The 11,518-nt window shown below is 40.8% G+C and overlaps 1 protein-coding gene across 2 annotated transcripts; it reads left to right on the top strand.

The window, feature by feature from the left end:
• Window positions 1-3,035: 3,035 nt before the first annotated feature.
• Window positions 3,036-10,786, top strand: SOD2 (superoxide dismutase 2). Of its 2 annotated transcripts, none has more exons than XM_053973788.1 (5): window positions 3,036-3,142; window positions 4,300-4,502; window positions 8,001-8,117; window positions 8,717-8,896; window positions 10,273-10,786. In XM_053973788.1, the coding sequence occupies exons 1-5, from the start codon at window positions 3,114-3,116 to the stop codon at window positions 10,416-10,418; spliced, it is 675 nt and encodes a 224-aa protein (XP_053829763.1). In that variant the 5' UTR covers window positions 3,036-3,113; the 3' UTR covers window positions 10,419-10,786. The 2 variants fall into 2 exon arrangements, with proteins under 2 accessions (XP_053829763.1, XP_053829764.1); XM_053973789.1 differs by lacking the exon at window positions 3,036-3,142 and adding an exon at window positions 3,337-3,411.
• Window positions 10,787-11,518: the final 732 nt, after the last annotated feature.

Below are 11,518 nucleotides of genomic sequence, written 5' to 3'. Positions count from 1 at the left end.
TTTCCTCATTGTTCTGCATTGGCTTACACGGCTTATTTGTATGCGGTGTATTTATAGTCCTTGCTTTTGAGTTGAGTTTGTATCTGTGTCAATCCTCTCTGATACAGCATATGCCCAATACATGAAGTTGTAGATGTGTACTAGTACTAATTTCAAGACAGCCTGATAGTGCTTGTTCCAAAGGTTTTGTCCTTATTGGCAGAAAAAGGGGGGGGATGGGGGGGGGGGGAAGGTGGAAAGGAGAAGTTAATAAAAGTAAACTGTAGAGTTTGAACCTGGTTTTATTAATGATCACAAAAAAAAAAAAAAAAAAAAACACAAGCCAAACCCAAAAGCTTGAAGTACCTAACAGGTAAATGCACAAATTAAACTAAAATACATAAGGAATTAGCAGTTCATCCTTTTGAATAGGATAACTTTGTTTTTAAATGCCTGCCTGAAGAAACTGATTTCTTAACAGGTGCAGAGAATGAAAGAATTCCTTTTAATTAAACATACTTTTATTGCTCAGTAGCAGTGAGCTGTGAATTTCAGAACCTGGATTTCTGGTGTTTATTTTCCCTCTGCTAGTTTGATGTTGGTAGCACATGAGCAAGAAGATGAAAAAGCACTGTTCAAGGTAAGACAAAAGTACTTAGTGGTGTATTTTAGGGTGGACTTAAGTCCAGTTTAAACATTTTTCTACCTATGAGTCTTGTAATTACCAGATGACTAATAAAATGTATGCATATGTAGCTACTAAAGTAATAAAAAATACCTTAAGTGCTTTGCAATTCACTGTGGAAGCAGACTTGTTTGAAAGGAGAATTGCTCAAAAGTTCTAGAGCACACTTGACTTTGTTTAAATTTACAGTTACAGCAAGTTCTTATAGAAGGGCTTCTGTGGTAGCATTTTTAAGTGGCATAAATTAGTATCTGTAGTAATATTGTCCAAGACAAATGGATGTAATTAAAATGCTACCAGGTATGCTTGTCTGTATTAGAAACATGCTAGTCCATAGCTAGCACCACTGCTATTTTAATTTCGTAGGATTCACATCAGTGTTCTAAAATCACTTGGTAGTGGTCACTGGAAGTATAAATTCCATTGTGATATCTTGTTGCTTTTTGATTGTTTCTTCAGGCCTTATTGCCTGAACAAATGGCAGTTGAATGCATGAAAGGGAGTGACAAACCTATACAAAAATGGTACTGGCATCTGGCACCCAAAGGAATTTTTAGATCACAGAAATCCCTGATGATGATGAATTTATTTGATCTTAACATCATATTGCTTGCTTATGTAGCATGTAGATATATGTATATCCTGGATCCTGTACATGGTAAAATGCTGTATTTTGTAAGAAGCTTCAAATGCTGATAACACAATATAGTAATCAGGCTTCATGTGATCAGATGGTAAAAAGCCTTGTGAGGACATCTGTGGTCATTAAAAGGCATAGCTCTCAGGTGGTGATGACTTTTTACTTAAACCAGTCAAATATTACAGGACATTCATGACTTCTAAAACTATCTTTACAAGAGGTTTTTATTTTCTCAAGAGTGGTATGTTGCTTTTAAATAGTAAAAAAAAAAAAAAAAATCAGAAATACAAATTATACCATCAGACTTTAACTTTTTGGGAAAAAATGGTGTAAGACAAGCCATTCCCTTTGTCATCCTCTGCTTAGAAGTTGTCTTCTAAATAAGCAGGCTGGGGTGCTTTGTGTGATTTTTTTTTTTTTTTTTTTTCCCCTGAAATGAAAGCAACCCAGGAACTGTGCCACTTAATAATTAATATAATTATATAATTGACGTGCTTTCATGTAACACTTGCTACGAGCATTAGTGAACTGCAGTGTAATACTGCATATGCAAATACTAATTACAAAATATTCCTGGTTTTGCCTGGCTGTTGGTGCCTGTATTATGACACTTAATAATCCTGAATGTAGTTGGTTTGTTTTAACAAAAAATGACATTTTATTGATCCAATAAATACAATATATTCCTCTTTAAAATTAGATATAATGTATATATCTTGCTGAATATATTTTCAGTAGTCGGGGATGAAGACACAACTTGCTGATTTTGGACAATTTGCCTTATATCTTAGCTGCTGCTAAAGCGGCTATTCTCACTGCTCAGATTCCCGCAAGAGCACTGCTGGCTCATCAGAGAAACTAAGTGACTGTCCTTTTCTTGGATGCCTGAAGAAGTCAGGGATGGAAGCACTGTGTCTTCCAGGGGGCTGGGATTCCCTTTGTGGGTCTTTCCAGGTGGAGTTCTTCACAACTGGCAAGATGAGGTTATTTATTCTCAACAAAATTGTTCAGGCTTAGCCCCCACTGAATTTTTGTCATTTGAATTTTTATAGTCTGGTAAATGTGAGTGCTTTAAGATCTTAAGGCTGTATGTATTTATTCAGAAAGACAAAGTATGAAGAACGAAAGGTTTTGTGGTAGCAGAGATTAATTCCGTACAATTTAAATTTTACCTAATGCTTGTCTTATCTGCAGAATGCCTCCTAACTGTGAGGGATGAGCTTCTCCCTGACCTCGCTGGAGAGCCAGTTTTTAATGGGTCTTTGGACTCATTTGCATTAAATTGGGTAAAGGATTTTCATGAGCAACAGAGGCCGCTGAATTGCTACGTGCAGGAAAGCACGTGTTTGGGGAAAACAAGATGCCCAAAAAATGGGTAAAACATCAGCAATGAACCAACAAAAACAAGTCGCAGACAAAAAGGCTGAAACGGTAGCGTTAGTGCTGCCGGCGCCGTCACTATGCTGCCAGAACCGTGTCATTGCGCGGCAGGCTTTCAAAGCCGAACTCTGCCGTGCAGAGTATCCGGTCGGGGGCACAGGCACCGGGCGGCATTTTATCTGTTTCGTCGGGGCGCTGAGGCAGCCTTGCCTCGGCTGGAACTACGGCGGGCCTGAGTTTTACGATAACGATTCTAGAGCCGTTCCGCTCATAAGGACGAGCTACACCCATTGCCAAGAGTTCGAAGGCCGGGGGTGAGCGCGGGGTGTGTCCCCTGCGGCTCGGCCGGGCTCAGCCCTCGCGGCTGGGGCGGAGGGCGGGCGGGCCGCGGCTGCGCCGTGACAGTCGCGCCCGGCTGCAGACGCCGCCATGTTGTGCCGCTTTGCCGCCGCGAGCAGGTGAGAGCCGCGCCGCGCCGGGGAACGCGCGGGGCTGGGCAGAGCCCCGCTCCGGTAGGCGGCGGCCGCACCGCCCTCGCCCTCCGCCGCCGAGCCGGGGACGGGACGGCGGGAGCGGGGGAGTAGGGGGCGGGAGGGTCGTCTTCTCGCCCCTCCGTGTCTGTCCCCCGCCATTTCGCGCGCAGGGAGGTCGCGCTGCTGCCGGCTGCCCCGCCGGGTCGGCGCCGTCCTTGCGGGGGCTCCTGGCGGTCGTCCTTGAGCGCTTTCAGGTTCTGCCCGCGCCGTCCGCCGAGGAACTCTGGTGCCCTGACACGATGCTGCCAGACCCTCTTGGTTTTGCTGGCCGGGGTCGCGGCACTCGACCGCTCTTCAGGGTCCCGAGGGCTTTGCTCGCGGTGTGTCCCTGGCTTATGTCAAGGTCACCAGCAGTACGACGGCGGGCCTCAGAGCTGACCGTCCTGCCGGCCCGGCGATTCTCCTCTCGTCGTGGCCTTTGTCGTGTCGCATGACAAGTGCGAGGTGTTAAAATGGGGAAGGGTAACACAGCCTGCGCGGTGTCTGTGCCGGGCATCGCGGCTGTGACGCCCCGTGTGGTTTCCCGGTACCCCCTGTGGGGATAGGGAAACACATGTCCATGCGAATGCTGGAGAGATTCAGTCCGGGGAACCCGATGACTGTGCAGGTTTTTTAGCGTCTTTACTTCCCAGTGCACGGACCTTGTCGATAGCGAGGGAAGGACGCTTAGGCGACATCTTTGCTTCTGTTTTTAATCAGTAAAGATTAGGTGAAGCTTTGAATGTCATCAGGTTACTACTGGCTTTTCATTGCTATTCCTGCTTTTCCCTCACGTGCGTGCTTGGGAGGATACATGAGTCTTTGCGGTGGCCTGGAGGCTCGGTTTGAGAAGCAACAGCTTCACAGTGCATAGCCCTGTATATGTGACCTTTGTGTGAATTCATCTTTGCAGTTAAGCTGCAAAGCATGCTTGCTTTAAACTTTTGAGAAATGGAAATTTGATTTCTTTGCCTAAGATATCACCCCAGGTACTTAAAGCAGCTGATCAGAATAGATGTGCATGCAGTCTATTTCACTGGTAAAGCCCAAATTTTACTGAGTAAGACTATTTCCTTCTATTTTTTTTTTTTTTTGTTTTCTAGAAGCAGTGCCAAGTTGGTAGCACCCTTGGGGTGCTTGGTTTCTAGGCAAAAACACACTCTTCCTGATTTGCCATATGACTATGGTGCTCTGGAACCTCATATTAATGCAGAGATCATGCAGCTGCACCACAGCAAGCATCATGCCACCTACGTGAACAACCTGAACGTTGTCGAGGAGAAGTACAAAGAGGCAGTGGCAAAAGGTTTGTATCTCCGCAGTCTGCAGGTGAGATGGAAGCTAATTGGTGTAGATGATACAGAAGAGCAAAATAAAAAAAGAAGTGAGATATATTCTTTTAAAAGTTTTGGATTATGTCATTGCAATATTGTTAGCGGAAAATCTTTTATTGTAGCTTCAGTGATGCTGATAATTGGAAATCAAATGTAAGTAAAAAGCATGAATTTTGTTCTTTGTAGTGCTGTAAAACGAGAAGATTTATTGATTGTTATGGATTTAGTCCATACTCCATTAGTAACTTGAACTGAACAAAGATTGAGGCAGTAGGAAATTGCAGTCATTTTGCTGAACAAGTAGTTTGCAATAAAAGGTTATTAGCAAAGTTAGATAAAGTGAAGTTTGCGTGCTTTGTTAGTTTTCACATCAGATGCTCTGCTCAGTCTTGGTAAATAATCTCGGTTGCCTACAAGTTGAGGTAAGACAAACATGCTGTTAATGTATACAACACACAGTGCAGAGACCTGAATTTGGGTGTTGCTTATATCACTGGGTCAAATTTAGGGGTTTTGTAGGTGACAGGCCCATGTGAGACACGAAAATATGCAGGAAACCATCATAGAATTTTTTGTTACTATCCGAAAATTTGAGATACACTGCCTTTTGGAAAAACTTCGCAGGTGTAGCAGAGCTACGTTGAAACATGAGATGTGTTTTTTCCAAACTTCAAGTCTTTCAGTTGGACTGATAAAGGTGTGTGAAATAACATGTATTCTTTTTAAGAAGGTGGAATATTTTCTGGTTTTTTTTTTTTTTTGCTGTTGTGATGATCTTCTTAAAAGGTATCAGTTTATCTCAGAGAAATAATTACTGTATAGACTCACTTCTGTCTGCTTGCCAGGTGGCTTCACAGTGGAATTTAACTGCTTGGACTTGGGTGAAAGTGAGAATTGCTGATACCTGAGTAAACCTGAACCACGTGTCCCTTGATAATTAATTGCCAGTGTATTTGAATAGAGAATGGGGCTTTTCAATTACCTCAGTGAACCTAAAAATAACTTTTACAGTCTGAATTAATGAACTAATGAGATTCGATTAAGAATCAGGTGATCAAGACTGACTGCTGCCTTTCCCTGCCAGTAGCAGATCCAGGAAAGGTGTATTCTGGAGATGTAATTAGTGCAAACACAACGGGGAGGGAGCCTGAAGTATAAGAAGATAGCGTGTCTGCTGCTTCTGTTACTGATGCTGTTAAATAAAAAAAGCTTCAGCCACTAGTGGAGGCAGAATTCCTGGTTATCAGAAGCATCTGCAGTGTTGTGGATCCTTTGAGTTATTTTTTAGGAATTACAGCTTTTGATAGCATCTCATCACTTGCTGTTGAAATGTTTTGTACTTAGAGGTAGAGATTAATTTTTCCTTAAGGATTCTGCAGAGATTATTTTCCAAATGGATTATTTATTGGTTGTGGTCATTCACACCAAAGCAGACAAATTTGGTTTTTTCCTAATTGGTATCTCAGTATACCATATGCAGTATTTTCACCCTCATTAGAAAAGATTCTAAGACTGGGGCAAAGTCTGAACTGCCACCTCAATCTGTCAATATTGTCGTTATTTTTTTCATACTAAAACTGAGCACAGTCAAAAATCCTCCTGGGCTGTGTATCAGTGTTGGGTTACATAGCACATCTGATCACTAATAACTTTTCTGGACAGCAGAATTTTGTCAATGTCTCTTGTTCAGCAGCAGAAAGTAAAGTATTCTCTTCAGATTATCTTTATCATGTTCTTCATTAATGTATTTTTGTGTAGAAAACTCAAAAAATGTAATCCTGTTGGCTTACATTGTCAGTTCATTTGAAAATTAATTTACATTTCTGTGACAGTGCAGGACTTTGTTTCAACATAGTCTGGTCCTGGCACTGGCCCATCAAAATGTGTAAGATTTGCTAATTGAAGGATATTAGGATATTAACTTGAATCTTATTTTCATTGAAAACTTGTTCCTACCATAGTTTTCTCTGCTCTTCTTTGACCATCATGTGTGTGACCTATGATTGCACTCTTACAAGGAAACAAATGACTTAAGCTGAGAAACTGAGCTGACTACTCTCTTGAGCACCTTTGAGCTTCTTGTCTTGGTTTACTGAATTGTCCATGAATTCTATACCAATAAATTCCAGTATACTTCTGCTGTAGCTTAAGGGCAAGTTACCCCTTTTCAATGGCCTTCTTTTTTCCAATGCAAAGTTCAGCAGCACAAATACTGTTTAAGGACAATGGTGAAATGCCATCTCTGGTTTCTAGTGGTGCTGAGGAGTGGGTTCTTCTAAGGAATGGTGGAATAAAGAGTTATGAACACATTAAAGGCTTTCTAAGTTACTTTTTGATTTCTGGCTTGCTATATATTGTATGCTCTGGATGAACTTTAAAGTGTCATTAAGGCATGCAAAGTTCAGGGCAAATGTCTCAAAGATGCCATCTGAGTGGCCATGAGAGACTTCTTATCCTTAACCTGATACCTAAATCCAGGAAATAATGTTTTTCCAAACAAAGCATTGGATGCTTTGTTTCAGTGCTGTACCCCTCTATGAAGGTTGTGAGGAAATGCTGAGAACATGAAATCCTGAATTAAAACCTTAGTAACAGATCTGCTACTGCTTTGAGGTTTACTACTTCTTTGAGGATTGTCTTCATGTCTGTGTTGTTGAAGTGACTCAGAAAATTTCTACCACTCAGTCCTGAGAGTGGAGAAAACAGGTCTCCCACTGATTCCTTACTAAAGAATGTATTGGAGTGGTGGAAAAAACTTTAAAAACGTTTGAAATGCATCAGTGTTTTTAAAAGCCAAAATAGTAATGAAAAGACTTGTATTGAAGTGGTGCAACACTGTTCAGAGACACAAAGCACCAGTGAATTCTTCAAGGAATACAGCATTTTGTGGAGGGAGAGGAAGTACAGAGCTGTTTGATCTTGATTTCAGGTGCAGAATTCTGTCATGTGTAGTAAATGATTTGGATCACTTTTCTGTGAGTACCTCCCTCCAAAAAAACCCCAAATGAAACAAAAGGAAGGAGAAGAACATTTTGTGTATGTGCTCACTGTACTTAATGACTTTCTCAAGCAGAAGCTGTTTGCCCTGTAAATTGTTTTAAGAAGTTTAAAAATGCATAGTTTGCAAATTTACATGTGCTGGGTCCTCAAAAAGTTCTGGCTGTCCTTGTTGCTTTATTCTTCTGTAGAATGGCAGTAGGTCTCAATTGTGTAGTATGGGCTGCCTGATAGTTGCAATATTGCAGATCACTTATTACAGCATAAAAAAAGGTCAAAGATAATAAATCTTCAATATAGTTTGTCTGTGACTGTCTAAAACGTGCATAGTAGTACAAACCTTATGTTTTCCATTTGTAAGGTAGATGTTGTAGAAAGATTCTGGATATCAGTGGAGGCCTAGTAGAAATGTACTGCCTGTTGTGGTGATGATAATGTTTTTATTTATGTATTTTTATTTTCTGTATCCTTAGGTGATGTTACAACTCAGGTGTCACTTCAGCCTGCACTGAAGTTCAATGGTGGGGGTCATATCAATCACACCATCTTCTGGACAAACCTTTCTCCTAGTGGAGGAGGGGAACCTAAAGGTTAGTGCATGTTACAGTGGTTTATTACATTAGTTTTAATTAACAGGTAGAATTGTTGATTTTTTCTCTCTTTGAATGAGTCTAAAGGATCTTTCTTTTTCAGAGTTAATTCACCTTTCTGTCTGACAATTACCAAAATTCTGAGGTATTTGGGGGGGGGGGGGGTTGGATGTAAGCCAAAAGGTTAAAAAATGAGTAATGTACAAAGTATTTTTAATTTCTAGAGCTGATTATGTATACACTGCAAAATACCTGGCTACTGCTGTATATACCCTTGCCACCTTCATAAGAGAAAATAGTTGTACAAAGCCATGCTAATTAAATTGCCCTATGTACTCGGTTCACAGAAAGGGAAGAAATGTGCTGCAGACCCACTCAGCCTAGTAGCTGGAGTTACACTCCAGCTTGGATAGGGATAGTTTAGTAGTTAAAGCCTAAAGGAAGGAATCCCCTTGGGGAGGATGGAGTACTGATTACCTAAAGTGACCTGCAATTGAAGGTAAAGGCCCTTTAATACAGATCTTACAAAAGCTGTTGTGATAAACTTGGGAGGTTTTGATTGAGGTCTGTGATCTTTCTGTGCTTTTTTTCTGTTAAAGGAGAATTGATGGAAGCCATCAAGCGTGACTTTGGTTCCTTTGCAAACTTCAAGGAGAAGCTGACAGCTGTATCAGTTGGTGTTCAAGGATCAGGCTGGGGGTGGCTTGGCTATAACAAGGAGCAGGGGCGCCTACAGATAGCAGCTTGTGCAAATCAAGACCCTTTGCAAGGAACAACAGGTCAGGTTTATTTCCTTCCCCTCTGCTTCTGTAGATTTGATAGGCAAGTGTATGACATCTGAAAAGTGGTTTGTGGACAATGTTGAGAAGAAATGGATGGATAAATAGATCTGAAAAACTTCTGGCAGAAGTGAAAACTCAGTTTTTAGAGCAGCGTTTGTAAAGCAGGACTTAAAAACTGTGAAGAGCAGAAGGATTAAGTGTCCTTCTAGTCCAAGGGAAGATAGATGTGTCATATTGTGAAAGTGCTTTTTGCTTGCAGAATATTTTAGCTTCAGCTTCCTTGGAATTCTGAGTAACTGGAATAACTTGCACATATCAAGCAACATTAAGCCTCTTGCCTTCAGATTTTTTTTTCTCTGGCAGAGGAGCTATTCACAGCACTGTCAGAGGGGGCCAGACAACAGGAGAGGGGAAGATGAACATCATAACTCTTGTTCCTATCTAGGCTGAGTTTAAAATGGAGCCTTATAATTTGCTTCCTTTATAAGCCTTATAATTTGCTTCCTTTATAAGAGTAATTTTGCCCTTCCTTTATAATGAGTGTCAACCAAATTAGTCTATGATGTGGTTAAGTGTTACAGCTGGACAAGCAGCATAGTACTGGCAGTGGTCTCTTTCCAAGATACTCTTACTTCCTTAGAGAGACATGGAAGTGGTAGTGGCAGGCTGGACACCTGTCATAGAGAGAAGAGCTCATGACCAGTAAGAATCTGCCTGTAGTGTCAGTTTGTCCAAATTATTTTGCAGATACCTTTAAAACATACTCTGCAGAATTCATAGAGAATGACAAGGAATTTCATGTATTGCCAGCAGACTGTGTATTGCCTGTCAGTAGGGTGAAAATAAATTATAGATTTAGTATAGGGACATAGATTATAATGGGGGTGAATTCCACCCTCCCTCCTGTGAAAATTTACCATTAAAAATTCAGTGGCAAGGGTATTATAGCAAAAAAGCAAGGAGGTAATTAGGCACTTAACAGATAGCCTGTAATTAAAGTATTGGAAGGAAGCTGGCATAGCAAGAAACCTTTATAACATAATTTTTTCATGAAAGTGCTTGCATATGTGTGCAAAAGATAGAAACCTTTCAAAAATGACTTCATCTGGTTTCGAGTATGTCTTCAAGACAGTTCCAGAATATTTATAGGTGTGTTTACCCTAACCAGTGCTTTTGAGTTTATGCAGTGTGTGTGTGTGTGTATGAGCACAGTTTTGTAAAATATTGCATTAAGGACCAGTGTGCTGCAGAGCTCTTTGTCTTCCTGCAGATTAAGACTCAAAAACTGGGTACAACTTGAAGATGCAATATAAAACTTTACATGTAAAGTGTGTCTTCATACATTTACAAAATTTATCCTCTTTTTTCTACAGGTCTCATTCCTTTGTTAGGCATTGACGTATGGGAACATGCTTATTATCTTCAATATAAAAATGTTCGACCTGATTATTTGAAAGCCATCTGGAATGTGATCAACTGGGAGAATGTATCTTCAAGATATGCAGCTTGCAAAAAGTAGAGTGGAATTCTTGCACAGACTACTGAAATGTCACCAGTTCTACTCTGATACCACTCTTGTAGTAGTGCCTGTGGCTTACAAATGAATTGTTCTACCGCAGAAAGCACTTCACTCATCCAACAAAAGCATTTCATAATCAAGCAAAGTGTCTGCTTGTTTAATTCTGTGAAAAGTATTTACTTAGAGTTCTGAAGCTTTAAACTGTTGTGCAACAAAGGGAGGCACTTTAATCTGTTCCATTGCATATAGAAACATAGGTCACCTTGCTGAAGCTTAATGGATTTCCTTGTTGCACTAAAATACCTAAGTGGAAATATGTGCTACTGTTACTATTAAGAAATAAAACTCAAAAGAAGAATCTTCTATAACTGTCTACAAGAGACTCATTTTTAGTAATATCTGATATAATTGCTTGATTTTAAAACAGTTGGAAGAGAAAAATGCCTGTCATTTGTTGTATTAAGGCTGCAGAGCTTTCATAGAGGTTGAAAAGATAAATGAAAGGGAAATAGGTGCTGCTGTGCCTGCCTGAATTGACTGTCTTCAGTCATCCCCACTCCTTCCTGCATTTCTTATGTGAGGTCTTTGTATTACACTGATGCACAAACGTTGGAAGCATCACTTTGGGCAGAGATTACAGTACTGGCTCAGGCAAATTGTTCACATAGGGCCTGAATGACAGCATGTGATACTCATTTCATACTAACAGTTCAGATATGTCTTAGACCATCCTTTAACTAAAGGGACTGATTGCATGTATATATCAAGTATGAGTTGTCTCTGCACAGCCATGTTGCTGAAGCAGTAGTAACAAACTTGATGCTTGAAGCAGGGAGGAAGTAACCTGTGTGGTGCCCATGGTCTTCAGATAGTTGTATGTTGTGCTTACCATGCTGAAGGAAACTGGAGTTTTTTCTGTTCCTTATTCCATATGGTGAAGTACCACATAGCCGAGATGAAAAACAAACTGGTGGAGTGCTGCTCAATGTGAGTGACTGCTGAGGCAGGGCTTTGTTGGCGAGTGCCGTAATGTGTGTGCCAGACATCCTGGTACTGCACACTCCAAAGGAACAGGAGGTAGATATGCCTGTAGACTGGTG

This window comes from Vidua macroura, chromosome 3 (assembly GCF_024509145.1).
Source record: "Vidua macroura isolate BioBank_ID:100142 chromosome 3, ASM2450914v1, whole genome shotgun sequence".
Taxonomy (NCBI): domain Eukaryota; kingdom Metazoa; phylum Chordata; class Aves; order Passeriformes; family Viduidae; genus Vidua; species Vidua macroura.
Note: the sequence above shows the minus strand (reverse complement) of the source record. Positions and strands in the feature narration are given on the sequence as shown.

Excerpts from the sequence above, each read along its gene's own strand:
- SOD2 (XM_053973788.1), top strand. The coding sequence starts at position 3,114 with ATGTTGTGCCGCTTTGCCGCCGCGAGCAG. Across the intron at positions 4,503-8,000 it reads CAAAGAGGCAGTGGCAAAAG|GTGATGTTACAACTCAGGTG; the intron begins GTTTGTATCTCC and ends CTGTATCCTTAG. Across the intron at positions 8,897-10,272 it reads CCCTTTGCAAGGAACAACAG|GTCTCATTCCTTTGTTAGGC; the intron begins GTCAGGTTTATT and ends TTTTTTCTACAG.